Genomic DNA, 21,434 nt, shown 5'->3' with positions numbered 1-21,434 from the left:
AGGCAGCTAATTTCACTGCTGAACTACTCTTACTGTAAAACTACGTTTACTGGATGCTTAGCAGCGTTTGGCTCCCGGGACACATCAAGGAAGTTGAAGTCACCCATAACTACAAGGTCATGTTGCTTGGATACACTGTCAAGGTGCTCAAAGAGGGCAGCATCCACCTCCTCATCCTGGTCAGGCAGTCTGTAGTAGACTTCAACCTCAATACTGTTTGTCCTTTCATCCCTTATCCTCACCCATATACTTTCCACTGGGCTATCCCCCGCCTCCTCCAGTATTTCCTGACAAGTAAACCCCTCCTCACATACGGCACCATGCCTCCTCTTTGGCCAAAGTACTGCTGTGATCAACTTTTCCATATAACTACGAATTATGAAGATTTCTTATTTACTATTAATAAAATGCTTTCAGATAACAAATGATATCGTAAAATAAGCACATGCTAAACAGCACACACAAAGACAACTTCACACACACACACACACCAGGAACTTTGTATCCACACCAAAACACATTATTACTGAAGAATTCTTCAAATCTAGATTCAAAAGCAACTCTGTTATTCAAGGAACTCGGCTTACACAATTTAAGAATTTTTGGTGCAAACCATATATTGTATTACTGAATTGCTATACTTTTTTCATAAAAGCTTTCAGTTTCTGCTGTCAGGTGCCATAACGATTCCCTACATACAGGATGGTCCTACTTCCAGAAAAAATGGCGAAATTCTTCACGATGGGTAGCTGTGTTAGTCTGTCACTAGCAGTGGAAAAGGGTAGGAGTCCAGTAGCACCTTAAAGACTAACAAAATTTATGGCAGGGTATGAGCTTCCGTGAGCCACAGCTCATTTCTTCAGATATCTGAAGAAATTTCCCCAGCAGGCAAGATTCAAACTGATGTATGAACAAGAGAAGTCTCTCACCTGTTTCACCTTCTCTATTTAGTCATGAAAGTTAATGATGTATGTAGAAATCTATACATTATTTACTCATAACAGAGATGTGACTGACACTGCAGTTCCATAGATCTGTTATTTAATAATACAAGTGAATGAGCAAAGCAAGAAAGAAGTAACCATTAGACTTATGGAACTCGAACAAGCAAAATTCATACACTGCACAAAAATTTATTAAGCATGGGGGAAATCCCTTGATTTTTATGTGAGAAACACCACATGCATAAAAACAGCAAATATGGAAACTAGTATCACCATGCAACTAAGTGGAGACACACATACATGAAGAATTGTGTTAGGTTGGTCATAAGGCATTTGCGGGTAAAATAATACATATGGGAGAAAATTGAAAAATGAAAATCAAGATTGTTTTATTACTTGTGTTATTAGGTTAACACATGATCAACCATTATTATTTCATGAAATCAAGCATTGTGAATTATATTTTTCTAACCTGTATGCCTTTACTATCCACTTGAAAATAAAACAGGATAAGAACTGACAAAACCATTGTTTTGAGCTTATTTCCATTGTGCAGAGAAATGCAACAACCACAACAACAAAAGTCAAACAGTATAAAGTTTGAGCATTAAATTTTGTTGAATTTTCAGTTTAAACTATAACCTAATCATGGCAACTAAGTTAAGGAAATTTGCAGCATAGTTTTAAGACCGCAAACTGATGGTTCCTAAAAATAATACTTAATGTTCAAAAAGTGAGGTTAAATGTGATCAAGGACAAGAATAAAAGTAGAGGTGCTTGGTTAATATAACAAATTTCAAACACGACTGGCATATCTGTTCAGGAAAGAGAAGTATTATGTAGCGGGCAGGGGACTAGCATCTTTTACGTCCACAAGTAAAATAGCTCTTTGGTGAATGTGAAATTAGGATTCAAATATTATTAGGGAAGGATACGATCAGTGCCTTGGAATATCACACAACCTTTCACCAATTCTCCCATGATGCAACCAACTGACCAGATATCAACTGAAAGTAAAAGTGATATGATAAAATTATGAAGTGTCATGAAGAAAAGTGAAAAACAAAAAACACATTTACATTAAAGCACAGCAATGCGGAAAATGAAACTGCTAACACAGGTATTTAAACAATAATAACAACATTTAACCTTTACTGAATATCAAAATACTAGTGTTCAAAATACTACAGCCTCCTATTAAGCCCCTCAATTTGTCAGTACTTTGCTTAATGCTATTTTATCATTTGTACATCATGCTCCCTGAAAGCACGGTGAAGGATACAATCTCTTCCTGGGAACACGACCTTATGGAGGACCATTTCGGCCATTATGCACCCAACAGACCAGATATCCACTATCAAATGTTAAGTGTAATAGGGACAAAAATTAAAGATTTACAAATGCATTTTAATATGGTAAACACACATTGAACATTTAAAGCTATACAAGGTAAACTAGTCATCTACAATCTATATGAAAAATTTACCAGATTTCCCTATAAATTATACAAACGGCTATAAACTATGGGCCTGATTCCAACAAAACTATGTTTACAAAACTATGTTCTATTGAAATTAGTGGGACTAAGGCTGCAATCCTAAAAACTTTCCTGGGAGCAAGCCCCACTGAATAAAATAGGATTTATTTAAGATGACTCTTAAATTAGACAGGATTAATTTATCCTGCTGATTTCAATGGGAGTTTTGCAGTAACTTTCTCTGGATCAGAATCTATATCTATAGAATAGGTTTACTCAAATCGGTACAGTGCTTCAGATTCTGAGTGTTGTAGTAAAATATCCATAAACGATCAGAATTTGTTTTCTACAAGAATGTCTACCTCAAGCCTCATTCTTTGGGTAACTGATAACAATCATGGGGGAAAAACTGATCATGAAACCAAGCTGGAAACCTGGAAGCTACAAATTTGATGGGGCAGTGAGTAATATTCTGTTGCATCCACAGAGGAGGAGGGGACCTTTCCATTCTTTCCAGAAGGGACTGACAGGCAGCATTACACAGCTGTTCAGTGACCAATCAGCATCCCTGACACTGACGACACCTCTCGATAACCACTGCAAAGGGGATGAGGGCCCCCTACCTCTTTGTGGATGATTGGCAACAGCACAGTGATTAAGTACTACCTGCAGTCCTACCTCACTGGTTGCAGATTTTAAAATAAAGCCAATTATCCAGATTGCCATTCCAGCAACATTACCTCAAACAATCATCCCACAGTGGCAGTCAAGCTGGAATTAGTAAGCCTAACAAAGTTGGCACTCTCAGGCCACTGTGAGATGACGAAGAAACACTGATCATGTAAATCACAGATAAAAGTAACGGAATTTACAGCCTGTAACTTACCATTCTCTTTGTATCCCATGCCAAGAATAACCTCTGGCGCTCTGTAATACCGTGTTACTACATATGGGGTCATCATGAAATTAGTACACGCTGTCCTTGCAAGTCCAAAGTCAAGGATTTTGAGAGTACAGTCTGATTTTACTACTATATTGCTGGGTTTTAAATCCTACAAAAATAAAGTGTATCAATTAATGCAAAGAACAATACATTATATGACCCACAAAAATCAGCAGTTTGAGTGATTTGTAAGTGAAAAGACTGCATAGGATAAAAGAAACACCCTTCATTGGTTTTATTGTTTCCTGCCAGCAAAAACAAAACAAATAAAGAATTTCCACAGGAGATGCAGAGTAAGCTAGTTGGGACCTGATGACACACAGTTCCATTTTATCCTAAGAGCTCTTGAATCTTTGGCCAAAATCATGAATCTGGTTTGGGTAGTCATCAACAAGTAGATGATACCCAGCTTTATATTTCATTATTTAAGCTCAGAGCAGCTGTGTTGGTCCGGGGCCAGTGTCTAAAGGCGGTGGTCAAATGGCTGAGGGCAAACAAGCTGCAACTTAATCCAGACAAGACTGCGATGATGCTGGCTGGGAAGGCAGAGGATTTGGCTGGTACTGATTTTCCTGTTTTAAGCGGGATTAAGAGTTTGGGAGTGCTCTTGGACCTGGCCATGTCGATAGATATACAGGTTGGCACTGTTACTAGGAGTACCTTCTCTCGGAAGCCTCAAAATGCAGCAGCAAGAATCGTTACCTGTAGCTAGACAATTGGAACACATAAGTCTAGTGCTGTGTCAACTGCCCTGGTTACCTGTGTTCTTTTGAGCCCAATTCTAAGTTAACAGCCTAGAGCTCTCATAATTTTTGAGCCACATCTGCCAGCATACTCTCATACCCCAGCTGCACTCTTCACACACAGCCTCTTCTCCTTTCAGTGCCTTCTCTCAGACTGTTCGTGTCAAGAAACTGGTCTTTTAATGCAGTTTCTTGTTCCATTCAAACAATGGTTCAGGCTGGGGCCTAGCAAAGAGGGAAGTTTATTTTACAGAAACACAGCAAGTTGTTGATATTGCACAGCCTTAGATAAGGGAGATGGGATCCCAGGTGCTATTCACACCGAATGTAATCAGCTCCAAGGACACCGGGGCTGGGAAAGAACATTCTAACTATTAACGCCTGAGATCATCTAGTGAAAGAGAATCTTTGTTGAGGGGGCTGGGCACCGCTGCAGAGTGCCCAGTCACGCTGGCTAATTCCTCTGACCCCAGGTCACATGGCCAGCAACAGTTTTTGTTGGTCAAGTGACACTGACCATATATATGATTGGCTAACCAGGATCAGGCCAATGTACATCTTTGAGCATATAGCTTAGATTCTTCATTCTAGTTTTGGTCCTTGCTCCCTGCTTGGACCGGAGCTTTGGCCCAGCTGAATACCCTGTGCCTTGTGTCTGGTCTTGCAAGCCGGAAACCTTGTTTTGGACTTTGATTCCTGAAAGAACTCAGCCTTTTGGGTAACATCTTGGTATCTGAAGCTATGCTTATAACTGTGTAGTCAGTTTTTTAAAATTGGCTTTGTTATTTTATCCTCACTGTTCACTGCTCTTTTTATTCTAATTCTTGCACAATTTTAATAAATCACTTTAATTATATTTTCTGGTGTCTTTGAATTCAGGAGGCTTCACACTGAATCCAGTACTTTGGCGTTTATTGGCTATGGCTACAAAATTAATTGTTTTCTGAAACTCATCTTGTAAGTGTCCTACCTTTCTTGATCTTAGCTCCAGGAGGGTCAGAGGCTTTCCTTTGGTCTCTGGCTGACTGGGGACAGGCTACCTACTGAAGCATGTGGAGTCACCCTTCAGTTTTTTGTAATTTGTTTAGTTTAGCTGCACCATCCCGAGGCTGTCTTGGATCAGACACGCTCAACAGTTCATTTGGCAAAAGTCATGTTGCAGACTGTTTCTGCGGAAAGACCAGTCCTTTGGAATGGCTTACCAGTGACTGCAGAGGGCATTCTCATGTTCTACATCCAGAACCAGCTTGTTTTAAAGGGTAAATTGTTTTGGCAGATATGGCTGCACTATTTTATCTGGAGTGCTCTTTTTTATGTTGCTGATTGATTCTGATATGGTGCTTTACATGTTTTCAACTTGTTGCTTTATTAGCTGCCTGAGTCCTAGGAGTTAAGGCAGGATAAACATTTTAAATAAACAAATAAATGGAGCAAGCATTGAATTCTGTCCATTTTGCATTTTTATCTTGCCCTTACTCCAGGTAGCTCAGGCTATTAACTTCCTAATGTTATGGGGTAACAGTTTATCTTAGTCAAGCATGCTAGTTCCCATACCAAACCACTTCTTATTCTCTGCCATGCAATTTAATGAGAGCTAGAGAACAACTTTTCCACCCAGCTACTTCCTACTTACGTTGGTATTGCTTGGCAAGTCTGGTCACTCAAGAAATGGTGGGAGAGAAAGAGAGGTCTCCTTTTTCAGAACTGACATATCAGTGTTTTTGGTGCTGGGAGTGGAGAACCTTCCCTTCCTCCAGTACCAGGGCATAGTTTCCACCCAGATGAGAAGGGGATCTGAGGGGAAAATTCAGACTCCCTTGTACTTCTGATATCATCAGTAAAAAGGATGATATCCACCTTGATTCTTAATAGACTTGGAATAAGGTGAACTATTTTCCAAATGTTGCTTTGGAAAACAGTTCAATTACGAAATGAAAGTGGGGTGCAAAGGAAGACTGCCCATCCACTACTAGAAGGAAGGAATGGCTGAACTAAGTTCAGGAGGACCCTTTCCTCAACTCCTGACCTGTATAAGAGCTTATCAAGAAGCTGTAAAATGTTTATTTTCTCTAGCCCTGGCCACTCTGTGGTATGGTACAAAGTCCTAAGATTTCTATAACACTTGCAGCATATGCTATGTCATTAAATCAGTATATTTTTTCCTAGCTAATTTCTCTAAGGGGAAAAAATAATTACTCTGAATGAATCAGACAGAACAAGTCATAAAACCCATTTACAGGCCTATGAGGTAAAGGTAATGGCAGGAAAGACTTTCTTCTCTGCCACCACTGCATCAGCAGACTCTCATCCAGCTCAACTGTTCAAAGTGGTGCATGCCTTGATAATATCTGTGAGCTGTAGCAGAACATCTGCTTGGCATGCAGAAGGTCCCAGGTTCAATCCCCGCAATCTCCAGTTAAAGGGACTAGGCAAGTGGGTGATGTGAAAGACCCCTGATTGAGACCCAGGATAGCAGCTGCCAGTCTGAGTAGACAACACTGACTTTGATGGACCAAGGGTCTGATTCAGTATAAGGCAGCTTCATGTGTGTTCATGTGTGTACCTAAGTCTGACCCTGCAGGCGATGAAAATTTCGCCCCTGCTGTGATGTCTTGCAAGGTTTTTTTTCTGACAATATGTCTCTCATTTGTTCTGACCAGGAGACCAAGCTGAGGGCAAATCTGGTACCTAAGGTGTCAGAAGCACCTGCTTGCCCTTTTGTTATGGATAATTTCTGATTGAGCCTCCCTATGGAGGCTAACAGGGTCCTTGGAAGTGTGAGGGCCACCACGTGTACTCTAGACCCATGCCCATCATGGCTGTTAAAATCCTGCCAGGAAAAGGTATTGGAGCCCATTTGTGAAAATCATCAACTCAACTGATAGAGAAGGCTCTCCCTAGGTCTTTGAAGGAAACAGTTATTAGACCTCTGCTTAAAAAAACTTCACTGACTAGGGACGAGGTCACCAATTACAGGCCAGTCTCCAATTTGCCTTTTCTAGGGAAGGCAGTAGAATGCTTGGTGGCAGAGAGGCTCCAGGGTTTCCTGAATGACACATCTGCCCTTGACCCATTTCAATCTGGTTTCAGGCTTGGGTTTGGTACCAAGACAACTCTAGTTGCACTTTTGTTCTTATGAGTGGATGATCTCAGTTTAAAGTTGGATCTTCCCTGTTGGTACTGTTGGACCGCTCAGCCTGACTGCTGTCAAGTGCTAGCCATTAGGAACCTATGTTGCCCATTTCGAAAAGCTACATTGGCTACAGGTCTGTTTTCAAGTTAGTTTCGTTTATTTGATTTTTACCCCGCCCTTTCCTGACCAAAGTCAGGCTCAGGGCAGCTGACAACCAATAAAATATACAGTTAAAATACACTACAGAGACATTTAAAATCCTTATCAACGTTAAAATTCAAGACAGAACTCCTACAGAACTAATGCTAAAAATAATTATGGGGAGAACAATCGAGGAAGTGGAGGGAGAAAAAGGAAAGGGAAAAGAAAGAGAAGGGAGGAGGGGAAGGAAAGAAAAGAAAAAGGAAGGGGAGGACAGGGCAGGGGAGGACGTTCAATTCAAGGTGCTGGTTATGACCTTTAAAGCCCTTCACAACCTAGAACCCTCGTATTTGAAGGACCAACTCCTTCCATATGTCCCTGTGAACCAACTATGGTCATTAATCAGCCATCTGTTGGTTGTCTCACCACTTAGGGTGGCCCATGAGATGTGGAATGGTATAGCATAGCCCGAGCTTGTCAGATCACGGAAGCTAAGTTGGGTTGGTGCTTGGAAGAAAGACCTCCAAGGAAGACTCTGCAGAGGAAGGCAATGGAAAACCACCTCTGCTTAACCACCACACTTGCCTTGAAAACCCCACCAGGGGTTGCTCTAAGTTGGCTGCAACTTGATGGCACTTCATATACACACAGGGTGGCCTATCTGGAATCAACAAAAGCCCAGGCCTTTTCCATTGTGGCTCCAGCTCTGTGGAATGGGATCCCTGAAGAGGTGAGAGGGGCCCCCTCCTTGGAGATGCTCAGGAGGCATTGCAGGGCCTGCCTATTTGCCAGGGCATCTGAGCAATTATTTCAATTATTATCATAAGCTGTCTTTAACCAATAAATAAATGAAGAAAATAAAATGAAGAAAACAGCAACTTTGGAGATAGATTTTTGAGTTAGCCCCCTTTCCATCTGTCCTTTTTCATGCTCTCTTCAAATTCCCCATCATCCTCTATCCCAACATCTAGCTCAAAGAACTCTTTTCATGTCCTAAAGGGCAACTTAACAGTGCTGTAGGGTTTTAGAGCCCTAGGAACCCTGATGATAGTGACTGTGGGCTGTACAGAGTCCCATCATGCTCTTCTTGCTCTCATGTTACTTATCTCATTCCTTAAAAGGTCAGTGTTTAAGGCCGCGAATCGTAAATGTTCACCTCACTTCTTCCAGGTACCCTTTAAGAACTATTTCCTTGCCAGATTATTTCCGACGGTTAGAAATCCATAAATTTTATTGGCAAGGTGTAGTGCCTCAGGCTCAGCCAAGACACAAAGGAGATACAATAAAATTATTGCAGAAGAACACAAATGCCCATTTTGTCTGGAACAAGCAGACTCTCTAGCCCACATTGTTTAAGCTTGTTCACAAAATAATATTGCATGAAATAAATATATAACTCCCTGGATAAAACAGCTAATGACACTTTCTGAGAAGCAGATACTGCTCTATCTGCTATCAAGTAGACCGGTGAATTGCATGAGAGATGTGGCAACTTTTCCTTTCATAGTGTCAAGAAAAAATTAATCTTCATTTCCCCTTTTTTTTTTAAAAAAGTGTGAAATGGCAGATGAATAGCCAATGGCTGTTCAGTCTAAGGAAAGGATTTTTTTTTTAAAGGTCAGGAGCAGCAGAACACTATTGTAGTAACAAGTTTTCTGCTACTCTCCTGCAGGCTATTGCCACATGTGACTACCGTATATACCCATGTATAAGCCGACCCGCGTATAAGCCGAGGTGCCTAATTTCTCCCCAAAAATGGGGAAAAATTAGGCACCCGCGTATAAGCCGAGGGTCGGTTTATAATCCCTCCCCCCCCCTGCAGGCTTACCTGACAGGGCTCCCGGCGAAGGCGGTGGTGGCGGCGGCAGGCCCCCCACAGGAGGCTTCCAGGGCGGGGGGAGGCAGGAGCGCCCGGCAGCCGGCTTCCCCTGGCCCTTCCAGGGCGGGGGGAGGCAGGAGCGCCCGGCTGCCGGCTTCCCCTGGCCCTTCCAGGGCGGGGGGAGGCAGGAGCGCCCAGCTGCCGGCTTCCCCTGGCCCTTCCAGGGCGGGGGGAGGCAGGAGCGCCCAGCTGCCGGCTTCCCCTGGCCCTTCCAGGGCTGGGGGAGGCAAGAGCGCCCGGCAGCCGGCTTCCCCTGGCCCTTCCAGGGCGGAGGGAGCCAGGCGCGCTCGGCTGCTGGCTTCCCCTGGCCCTTCCAGGGCGGGGGGAGGCAGGAGCGCCCGGCTGCCGGCTTCCCCTGGCCCTTCCAGGGCGGGGGGAGGCAGGAGCGCCCGGCTGCCGGCTTCCCCTGGCCCTTCCAGGGCGGGGGGAGGCAGGAGCGCCTGGCAGCTGACTTCCCCTGGCCCTTCCAGGGCGGGGGGAGGCAGGAGCGCCCGGCTGGCGGCCTCCCCTGGCCCTTCCAGGGCGGGGGGAGGCAGGAGCGCCCGGCGGCGGCGGCCGCGCGGCCTTGCAGCGGCCGCAGGAGGCCCTCACAGGGCGCTCCTGGCCGGGGGAAGCCGCATGGGCCCGGCAGCGATGGCGGCGGTGGTAAGTTGCCCCCTCCCTCCTCCCTCCTCCCCCACCCTACCGTATTGACCCGCATATAAGCAGAGGCCGGCTTTTTCAGCCCTTTTTTTGGGCTGAAAAACTCGGCTTATACGCGAGTATATACGGTAAGTAACAGTCCAGGATCAATAAATAAAAAGAGGCACTACTTATGAATAGTACAGCGGCAAGTATTGGGGGTGCAAAGAGATTCTATTTACTGTTATAACCTGTACATTTAATTTCTTCTTCACCTATCATTACTCAGATGAAAGATTCCCTCGTCACAAGAGAAAGGACATACGTTTAGTAATGACAGAAAGAGGCTGGCTCTAAAGAGCAGTGATAAACAGGAGAGAACGGTATCAAATTTACACCACTTCCAAGATTACTTAGATTATCTGGCTGGTCAGTGCTAGAGACAGCACCTTTCCCCTGAACTGCTAAGGCAATTCTTAGCTGTTATTTTATCATCAACACTAGGTCTCACATACAGCTGATTATGAATGAAGTTAAGTAGTAAAAGGCAAAACGTCTTAACTGTAAACAATTAAATGTGATCTTTATAATACTACCTACTCTGTGGATGATACCAGCGGAGTGAAGATGTTTGATTCCACACAACATCTGGTACAGTAGGTAGGACATTCGTTCATGGTCCAGCTCCATATGAATAACTTGGCACAAGTTAGCATCCATCAGTTCCATAACCAAATACCTGAAGCATTTAAAAAACAATCTATTTTCATATGTATTGTGAGTCTCATAAACACTCAGAGTGCAATCCACTAGGAATGTTTTCTTCTTTGCAATGAATGGAAATGAAGTAGATTACAATTATACTACAATTATACTTATATACAACTAACTTGCAAAGGAGATAATGCCTATAAATCAAGTCTACAGTGATTAATATAAATCACTATTATCATAATTAAAGGCAAAACTTTGTGACAGTAAAGAACACAAGAAAAAAACTTTTCAGAAATTGAATTAAAACTACAGCATACCTCCAAATATGAGAAAATTATATAGTCTTCCTTTATTCACAGACACAGTTTATGGGAAAGTAGATTGTTTTGTTTATGTACTATGGACAAAGTTGAGATTCACTGACCATATATTTCATTTTTAAGTAAAAGTTCCATTAAACAATCAGTTTACAGCTCTTTAACATTAGTCTATTCACAGCTTTAAAGATAAGCAAGTTCAGTTATTTACACTGCTTAGCAGAAATATCTGACCAATCTATATGAGGCCTCTGTTCAATATATAATGTTGAGCAAGAACCTCCCACTGAAGTCAGCAGGCATAATTCTCACTGAATTTAAAAGGCTGCCTTACATCAAATCTAAAACGTAATCTGGTTTTAATTATTGGTTCAATTGCCCTTTTGGAAAAGGGAAAACCACCAATTAAAAATCAGTCACATGGTCAGTAAGTCCAACATTTTAAAAGTTTAAAAGAAAGAGGTATTTTTTTTTAGATTTTGTATATGATCTTGACTCAACTGGATTTCTTCAGGAAATGCTATATTGTAGATCTAATTCCAAATCAAGACACAGAGCATGGATTAACAGATCTTCAAACTGGAGCTAGGGACAGTTGGGAGATTTCTCTACAAACCAGGAAGAATTCCCACATTTGTACAAAAATCTGAAACCTTAAAAAAAGGGGAGGGATTAAAACTCTTCAAACTAATAAAACACTGGCTGTAGCTTTAAGAAAAGAATGTCCACTGAGCTCTGAATCATGATTTTGGTGGTTGAAGACAAAAAAGAGTTGGTTTTTATACGCCAACTTTCTCTACCACTTAAAGGAGAATCAAACTGGCTTACAATCACCTTCCCTTTCCCTCCCCACAACAGACACCCTGTGAGGTAGGTGAGGCTGAGAGAGTGTAACTAGCCCAAGGTCACCCAGCTGGCTTCATGTGTAGGAGTAGGAAAACAAATCCAGTTCACCAGATTAGCATCCACTGCTCATATGGAGAAGTTAGGGTTGCCAACTGCCAGGTAGTAGCAGGAGATCTCCTGCTAATTCAACTGATCTCCAGCCGATAGGATCAGATCACCTGGAGAAAAATGGCCGCTTTGGCAATCGAACTCTATGGCATTGAAGTCCCTCCCCTCCCCAAACCCCGCCCTTTTCAAGCTCCACCCCAAAAATCTCCCGCCGGTGGCGAAGAGGGACCTGGCAACCCTAGGAGAAGTGGGGAATCAAGCTCGGCTGACAACCACAATATTGATGAGCCTTCCAAAACTTGATTTCTGTAAATCAAAGCAGGAATGGATCCTGAGGCCAAAGCAGCCCTGGAAAGGGTTCCACCTCTCTCCCCTGTCATGTCCCTTGATGGAGGAGGACTCACCAGGGACAGCAGCCGCTGTGTAACTGGGCCCAGTCCAGCAATCACTGACAACTAAGTGGGAATTTTCCCAAGGAGAGGCTGCCATGGGTAGGGAAGGAAGGAAAGCGGATAAAAGGAAAGCAGATCAATATAGGTTGGCTGGTGGGCGGGAAGAAAACAAGAAAGCAAGAAAAAGGGAGAGGCTATGGGAGCTCCCAAGAAAAGAGGAAGTAGTGGAGGAGGGGATAGGGTGGGAAATGAGATGTCCCAGCAAGTCCTTACAGGTACCCTTTTTGTATTCTAGACTAATTCTCATTATGGATGAGGTGCCTTCCATCAGTGGGCTTCTTGGGGCCGAGGAAGCCATGCGGGCCATTTTGAGGCGGCTCATCCGAGCGCGCCTTCTTTGGAGCCGCCGGTCCCTCAGAGCCGCGTGCCATGGAACCGCCGTTCCGGCCGCTGGCATTCTCCCTACGACATCACCCTGTCGAGGCGACGAGGTCTAAGTCGTGATCTTCCTCGAACAGAAGGTCCGAGTCAGAATCCCTCCTGCCGTCCGCCATCTTGCCCAGCAGAGCGAAGTGGGGGGGGGGGGCGGAGATGGAAAGTTGAGGAGATTGGGAAGGGGAGGAGGCGACCGCGGCCGTGATCGGCAAGCGGTAACAAGGAAGGGAAGTTGGACAAACAGGAGGAATGGGAAGCTAGATGCAAAGGTAAACACACAAAGAAATATTCTAAGGTAAAACGGAGTTCACTAACGAAGCTACCACCCTAACCAAGGCAGGACGGAAACTGGAGAAAAATTTTAGTCCTGCCTCCCTGGGAACATGATGGTAATACCCGCGATTGACAAGATGCCCTTCCACCCAGAACCGAGAATGGGTGGTTTTCAAGAAAACTCAATTAACAAAAACTTACACATCTTGAAATTCTTCTAGTGACTTCTGTGGTGTGAATACATTTAACAGACTAATTATCTGTAAAACCAGAAGTAAAACAAATCATGATCATCACCACAGATAATTGCAGAAATGAGTAAACAGTGTTACATAACCAGAATGTACACAATATTTTGTTTACTGACTTTGTACCTTCAGTTTCAACAACAGCAACAAATAATGACTTTAAAATAATGATTCTTAAATATTTTAGAACAAATTTACTATCACAAACCTGCAGTGTTTGCATGGTGTTACTTATTTATCAATTACTGTAGAGATCAGTATTGCAACAAAGAGGAAGATTTATAGTGCAAACCTATGCTGAGGTACTCCAGTCTAAACCCACTGAAATCAATAGGTTTAGACTAGAGTAACGCTGCACATGATTGCGCTTAGGTTCTTAGATAAATAGATAGATTAGAAACTGCTTTATCAAAAGTCCAGAACTTAATTAACGATCAGTGAAAGGAACTGAGAGTTTTAGTATAGGGCTGATTCTTTCATTAGGAAGGAGTAAAGTGTTATTCCAGTAACCGAACACAGAGACCACATGAAGTCCAAACTGACATGGGAAGTAACCACATTATTTCTCCTCTTTGTTCAATATTCTGAAACAATATTGTTCAATATTCTGAAACAATGAGCATGCTCAGTCCTCATCAAGACATTTCTTTTCTTTTTCAGCAACTGACTAACACAAATTTCTCTTTTGAATTTGAGAATATATTATTTTAGTAATGTTAAATTAGCTAACTAGATGAAACTGGACAACCCTTGTGATTTAGCCAACTGAAGTAAAGCCACAAAAAAGAATAATTTTTAGAGGCTCCCATAATGTAACAGTAAAGTATGGACTATACTTAAGAAAGGGACCAACTGAAATATGTTATATTTATTTTATAATGTATATTTTATAAAGATATATAACAAACATAGAAACTACGTAGTTTTTCAAATACTTAAATTTAGATATATTAACAAATTACAGCTGACTTGGCACCCACTATTACTTTACATTTAATTGGTTCTAATATATGTTCAGTTAAAACTACTCACATTTTTGTGATTGACACACTTTAGAAGCACAAGTTCTCTATAAGCTCGTTTGGCGTGTGTTTGGTTCTGAAAGGGACGACTCAGCTTCTTTACAGCAACATTGATTCCAAGGACTGTGTCAAATGCAGCACTGAAAGAGAAAGACAGAAGAACACTGATTCCAGCCCTTTAAAATGAGAAACATGCTCTGAAAGGCTCGCAAGGGTACATGCCACTGCTGTCTCTGTTCCCTGTTCTTGCAGGCAGAACATGATAAAATAGCCTAACAAATCTTCAGAGGACTCTTAGTCCCTTCTTTCTCTCTTCTCTGCCCCTCTTCCGACTTCATATGAATCCCTTCTCCTTTGTTGCCTGCCACCAATTCTGCAACTCATTTATTTATTTATTTTTCAAATTTGTAGACCACCCTCACCCCCAGCAAGCCAGGCTCAGGGCGGGTAACAACTGCTAAAATGCATAAAATCCTCAATATCATTAAAACCTCAACCTCAAACTTCTAAAACAGGGGTCCTCAAACTTTTTAAACAGGGGGCCAGTTCACTGTCCCTCAAACACTGTTGGGGGCCGGACTGTTTCGGGGGAGGAGGCGGCGGCGCGAGGGGGCTCTCCGGAAAAGCTCCTTACAAGCCCGGTCATTCCCTCTGTAGTGGTTAAGAGTGGTGGTTGGGAGCAGGGACTCTAGAGAACCGGGTTTGATTCCCCACTCCTCCACGTGAGAAGCGGAGGCTAATCTGGTGAACCTGGTTGGTTTCCCCACCCCTACTCACGAAGCCAGCTGGCTGACCTTGGGCAAGTTACAGCTCTGTTAGCGCTCTCTCAGCCCCACCTGCCTCACAGGGAGTCTGTTGTGGGAGGGTATGGGAAGGGGATTGTAAGGAAATTTGAGTCTCCCTTTAGTGGTAGAGAAAGTTGGCATGTAAAAACCAAGGCCATTTATTCATGGAAGGGTTTGCCTTGGATTTGCCGCTCTCCAGATGCACATTTTCCCCATCCGAATTCTCCAAACTCTCCCCTGGGGTGGTGGTGGGGGGATTTACTTTTGAGTTCTGAGAATTCGGATGGGGAAAATGTGCATCTGGAGAGCGGCAAATCCAAGGCAAAACCTCCTGTGCATAAATGGCCACAAGTCTTTTTCTTCTCCCTGGAGATATGCCCAGCCCCCCCAAGGGGCCCCTACAATTACCTCCAGGCCACAAGGATACCCCCAGGAGGAGAGAGAGCCCCGAGCCGTGAGAACGCTGCCAACTGTGGCCAAAACAGGAACGCCAGGACAGGAAGGGGGCGACTGGGTGGCGTGCGAGGCAGCAAGACGCCTTGCGCACCCAGGAAAGGAGGTTTTGGGCCTGGGAGGGAGAGGGGGAAGGGGGTGACCGGGCGGCACGCGAAGCAGCAAGATGCCTTGTGTGCCCAGGAAAGGGGTTTTGGGCTGGAGAGGGAGCAGGGAAGGGGGCGACTGTGGCGGGAGGGAGGCTTCCAGTTGTGCGTACACAGCCAGGAAGCCCAGAAAAGCTCTGGGGAGGGGGGCAAGGGGGGACTGGCTTCCTTGGTCCCCGGGCCAGACAAAAGCCCTCCGGGGGCCGGATCCGGCCCTCGGGCCTTAGTTTGAGGACCCCTGTTCTAAAACCTCAAAACATCAGTAAAACATAATACAATCATAAATAGGTGGCCTTAAATTTGCCTGGTGCCACCGTGTAACAAAATTAGCAGGTCAACCCCCCACAGTTGTCAGGAGTTGGGGGAACAGATGGGGAGGCCAGTAATGTTGGATTCTCTTGCGGCTGTCCTCAATTATAGGTCTGGCGGAATAGTTCCGTTTTGCAGGCCCTGCGGAACTCCTTAAGATCCTGCAGGGCCCTGATGTTACCAGTAAGACTATGTCCCCTTGTCGAGGACAGCCACACATTCTTCGGGCCGGGGACCACCAGCAGATTACTATTAGTAGAGAGTAAAGCTCTTTGGGGGGCATACCAGGAGAGGTGGTCCCGCAGGTACGATGGTCCCAGATTCATACATATTACATTCCTTGCTTATTACCCCAGATGCTCGCTTCAATCCTTTAAAGTCACAACCAGACAAAACAGCACAGCAGTTTCTGGCTTAGGGAAGACAGTGGTATACTATGGCTGCTCTGTACATCCACTCTCTGCTCTCCTCCAGCCTTACAACGAACACATATGCACAGCCATTGTAACACTGTGTTTTCCTGACTGGAAAACAGAAAACCCCCGTGGTTATCTAGATAGCCTCCTTGGGTTTTAAAAGGCTGGAAAAGCATCTTCCAGGAGATGATGTCACTGGGGGGAAAGGGAGGGAAAAGGCAAGAAGTCATTTGACCACTCCTCTGGGGGGAAACTGCTTCTTGCTTCTGGTAACAGGCATCCTACGCAGATGAGTCAACACACCTATGAGTGGTCTCAACAGAAGAACACTTGGTAAATATTTTTTTCTCAAAACTTTAGCTTTATTCCACCAAATACAAATCAAAGCGCCAATTTTGGTAAGAACCCTTCTATAAACTATGTTTCGGCAAATTCTTCTCCAAAATACAAGTTATTTTGACAGCTACTCTGCTACTGACTTGACATACCGTATATACCCATGTATAAGCCGACCCGCATATAAGCCGAGGTGCCTAATTTCTCCCCAAAAATGGGGAAAAATTAGGCACCCGCATATAAGCCGAGGGTCGGCTTATAACCCCTTTCCCCCCCCCCCCCCGCAGGCTTACCTGACAGGGCTCCCGGCGAAGGCGGTGATGGCGGCGGCGGGCCCCCCACAGGAGGCTTCCAGGGCGGGGGGAGCCAGGCGCGCCCGGTGGCGGAGGCCGCAGCAGGCTTCCCCCAGCCCTTCCAGGGCGGGGGGAGCCAGGCGCGCCTGGTGGTGGCGGCGCGGCCTTGCAGCGGCCGCAGCAGGCTTCTCCTGGCCCTTCCAGGGCGGGGGGAGCCAGGTGCGCCCGGCGGCGGCCGCAGCAGGCTTCCCCTGGCCCTTCCAGGGCGGGGGGAGCCAGGCGCGCCGGCGGCGGCGGCCGCGCAGCCTTGCAGCGGCCGCAGGAGGCCCTCACAGGGCGCTCCTGGCCGGGAGAAGCTGCATGGGCCAGGCAACGGTGGCGGCGGCGATGGCGGCGGCAGTAAGTTGCCCCCTCCCTCCTCCCCTCCCCTACCGTATTGACCCGCATATAAGCCGAGGCCGGCTTTTTCAGCCCTTTTTTTGGGCTGAAAAACTCGGCTTATACGCGAGTATATACGGTAATTTTTTAACACAGGCGCCCTTATCCCATAGACAAAATTAAACAAAACATTCTACTCTGGAACTTCAGCAGTATAATATTTCATAATTCTTAATTACTGTGAATAATTTATATTCTGACAATATGCAGTTCGCCTTTTTTACTGCACCAAGATTGCTTATATTTGTTTTGGATAAAGAGTACTCACCAAACAATGCCTTGAGCCCCAGAGCCAATCGGCTTCAATTGCTGGTATCGTTTAAGTACAGTGAATGTGGAGTCTGCAACCTGAACGCTGTAAAACTGACTGTCACATTTATTCTCGGTCATGATGCAGTGTCATGTAGGTTGCCTCCCAACAGTTAGCACGCTTTTCAAGATCTATATAAAAAAGAGAACCCAAAAAGTCAAATATGTATATTTACTGGAGAGTGATCATTCTCTTTATAAATTAGATAGCCAGGACAGAGAGGAAGCTGGAGGGGACTTTGCATTTAGCTGCCTATCTAAAGGCTTAACTAACATGATGGACCATTCAAAAAGGAATTACTATAATGATTGATCATTGCAATATAAGACACATGATTATCCAGACGCCATAGTTTTTCTGGGACACATTAACAGAGCAATCCTGAAGAGGGGGCGAAAGGGGTTTGGAGCTGGCGTGACCCCTGCACCGGCGTTAGTGCCACTTGCACCTGCTAAATTAGCACTAACATCGGCACAGGGCCACTTACGCCACGGCAGCGTCTCCTCAGTGCCAGGGTTTGTGCCGGCACCAAAGGGGGTGTTTCCGTGGACGGGGTTGACTTTAGTCAGCTCCCTGAGCCTTTCACCCTGGGAAGGCCCCCTTTTGCTGGCATGAACTTGAACCAGCAAAACGGGTGGCGTAGCCCCATGAAACCGCATGGAGCAGTTTCACAAGGTTTTCTAAAAATTACATTTTCGGCTTGCTGCACCGAGGCAGCACCTCTACTAGCTCCCCTTCGGATTGCGCCGCGAGCTACTCAATTATGCATTTGCTACTTTCTGTATGAGCAGTGAAATGGTAAATTTACATCAACAGCCACCTCATATGGTCCCTTAAAGTAATATACAGAGACAAGTTAGTAGACTGGTTGCATACATCTGCTTTTCCCCTCTTTAGGGGTCTCTAAAAGCTCAGTCATGACCTGGATGGCCCAGGCTAGCCTGATCGCATTAGTTATTAGAAGCTAAGCAACATCAGCCCTGGTTAATACTTAGATGGGAGACCACCCCAAAAGTCCAGGGTTGCTACGAAGAGGCAGGCAATGGTAAACCGCCTCTGTTCATCTCTTGCCTTGAAAACTCTACAGGGTAGCTACTAGTCAGCTGCAATTTGACAGCACTTTTCACCCCCAATTCCAGACACATAAGCAGCTCTTACACAGAAACAGAAAAGCCATTCAAATTGATAAACCAGAAACAAGTACCTAGTTCTTCAGAACAGCAGGTAGATGCCTTGGAATTTTCCAGGCCTACTTGTGTGTTCGTATCATTAGCCACTACTGAAAGTCTCAGGAATTCTGGGGCAGGCAACTCTAAAAGGCTTACTACGTACATCTCGCCAGCATCAAACCCATCTACTCACCCTGTTCTCTGTTAAAGCATACGTAGGGAAGAAGTCAGAAGAAAAGGTCTTGTTGAAAATGTTTTGGGAGATGTAAGAAACTTCAGAGCAGTGGTATTCACTCTGAGACTCATGGAAAAGATGCATCTGCAACCACCATTAACCAGGAGGCATTTGACTACTGCATGGCCTATACACCTCCCCGCTTCCAAATAATATTAAATATGTAAATATAAATACTTAAATTATTTGATTTTCTTTTGTATCTTTGTATCTATTTTATCTTTTGTATTTTTGTATCTATTGCGTGCATTATTATTTTCACCTTTCACCATGTTTTTCTCCATCTCTTGGTACAGAGAAGCATTCTCCCACTTTCTCCCAGACATTCTCTCTTTATTTCCTCTTTCTGGTGTCCTTTGGCCCTTTGAAGGTTTGTCTCTAGCTCATCACTGGTCCCACACCACTTCTGGGGTGTCTGTGCTTATAGGGCATGGAGCAAACCCAAAACTGAAAGAGCAACCGACAGGGGCATGTGAAAGAGGCACATGTAGCTTGCATGCCATGGAGTAAGTATCACTGCTTTCAGGAGATTTCTATGCCACAGGTAATGGAAAACAGGCCTACAAATTTTGACTTCTACAAGCCAGATTTCCCCCCCAATAAATAAATAAATAAATAAATAAATAAATAAATAAATAAATAAATATTAGCCGGTGAAAAAAAATGCATCATTATATCTGACAGACTGCACCTATATTCCCTGAATTTTTCGAAGGAAAGATGAGATGAATGTGTAACAAACATAAAAAACACTCACGTTTGCACAAAACAGCAAACATAACATCACTAAAAAATTGTTGTTAGCAAACACAGCCATAGTCAAGGGTTAGATGCATTAGATATGTGTTCAGATTTTGGTACTTAAAGCTATGAAAGAGACACAGCAACTGTGTACAGAACAAGTCTGAGCATCAGTTGTCTCATTTTAAACACACACACACATTTCCATAAGTGACTGAATCAATCAAAACATGTCATATCCATAAAAGATCAAATGTTGGATTTCTACTCTATTGTACCATATTAAACAACGGCTATTTTTTACCAAATCTAAAGGTGCAAGTAAATCAAATACCGATGTTCACTTTGTAAATATTGTCCAATTTGGGAGATTTCCACTGACAGTAATTTTTTTGCTGCTGTGCCCCGCTGTACAAAATTAATTCCACATCCATATTTCAGCTAGAATAATATTTGCCGGAATAATATTTGGGGCATTTTTATAGCCACGTTAACCATGGAAAAATATTCTACTTATAAGTACAGTAAATAAGTGGAAACAAAGAAAACATTGTGATAAAAAGCCAGCAGACATAAAATAACGTAGCTTGAAAACAAAAAAAATAAACTTTACTATGGTCTTAAAAGGACTTTTAGCCAGACACTTACTAAACAACCTTTTGAAATGGCCGCACCCATGAATCACCATGGGAGCCTTTTGCGGCAACAGGGCAGACTTTGTAGGAAAGGGGAGCTCCACAGGGGCGTTTCCTCCTTGCCCCCTTCGCGTGGATGAGCATTCCTTGCCCACCCCTTCTAATGTTGCAGCCTATTGCTGCGTCTGGGGCGGGCAAAACAATGTGCCGGCTTCGGGGGCTGATGATGCAGGCACCCCCGCATTGCTCTGCCCCCGTCGCCTATTTAAAGCCGGTGCACCCGGCCAGCCGGCCTGTTCGTGCCTGGCAACCGTAACCCTAACTTCCTCCCTCTATTCATGGTTTGTTCTTGCTTTTCTTTCAGCACAGCTTAGGCGGTTTTTGGCATTGGGATGGATCCAATTGGGGGAAGAAGCGCCGGCGTGCCTGCCTTCCCCCATTTGGGGACTCCCTTAAGGGGTCTTGGGATGGAGTACATCATTGATGCCCAGCTCGGGGGCTGTTCATAGCTCCACTCAGAGATTTATGTCCTCTGGAGCCACTTATACGCCACGCCGGTTGCTACCCCAACAGGCGGGTTGGGGTCGGTTTATCGAACTATTGATCTACTGGATGACAGGGTGGTCAGCTGATGTTGTGGATCCACTCCCTATGCCTTGCCAACGCTCCATCTGTTGTAATCAATGAAGCTGTGTCCTTTGTTTTCCCAATAAATCATTGTCTGTGTATTTATTGTCCTCCGTTCTGACGGGGCCGCTTTGCCCATGGGGCCGCAATAGTTTCAACATCCTGAATATTTCACTGAGCAATGCAATGGAGACTATTTCAAGTAGCTCTCATTACTGCTGTGAATGCAGAGGCCTTTGTAGAGGCGCAGTGGCAACAGAACATACAGAGCTGTCTCTTGCAATTTTTGTTGTGAAGTTGTAAGT

At 44.4% G+C, this 21,434-nt stretch overlaps 1 protein-coding gene across 3 annotated transcripts in view; it reads right to left on the bottom strand.

Moving 5' to 3' along the window:
• MAPK9 (mitogen-activated protein kinase 9) overlaps window positions 1–17,847 on the bottom strand; it is a 36,487-nt gene extending 18,640 nt beyond the window's left edge. For 2 of the 3 annotated variants that reach the window (XM_056867324.1, XM_056867325.1), the window contains exons 1-6: window positions 17,681–17,847; window positions 14,247–14,376; window positions 13,168–13,226; window positions 10,482–10,620; window positions 3,308–3,473; window positions 2,227–2,298 (exon numbers count right to left, since the gene is read on the bottom strand). In XM_056867324.1, the coding sequence (XP_056723302.1) occupies window positions 2,227–2,298; window positions 3,308–3,473; window positions 10,482–10,620; window positions 13,168–13,226; window positions 14,247–14,376; window positions 17,681–17,802 (688 nt within the window). In that variant the 5' untranslated portion in view covers window positions 17,803–17,847. Of the gene's footprint in view, window positions 1–1,879; window positions 1,952–2,226; window positions 2,299–3,307; window positions 3,474–10,481; window positions 10,621–13,167; window positions 13,227–14,246; window positions 14,377–17,680 lie in introns of all 3 variants that reach the window. The other variant, XM_056867323.1, reaches the window with a different exon arrangement.
• Between the last annotated feature and the right edge of the window lie 3,587 nt (window positions 17,848–21,434).

This window comes from Euleptes europaea, chromosome 1 (genome assembly GCF_029931775.1).
Source record: "Euleptes europaea isolate rEulEur1 chromosome 1, rEulEur1.hap1, whole genome shotgun sequence".
Taxonomy (NCBI): domain Eukaryota; kingdom Metazoa; phylum Chordata; class Lepidosauria; order Squamata; family Sphaerodactylidae; genus Euleptes; species Euleptes europaea.
This window is presented reverse-complemented; position numbering and strand designations above follow the sequence as displayed.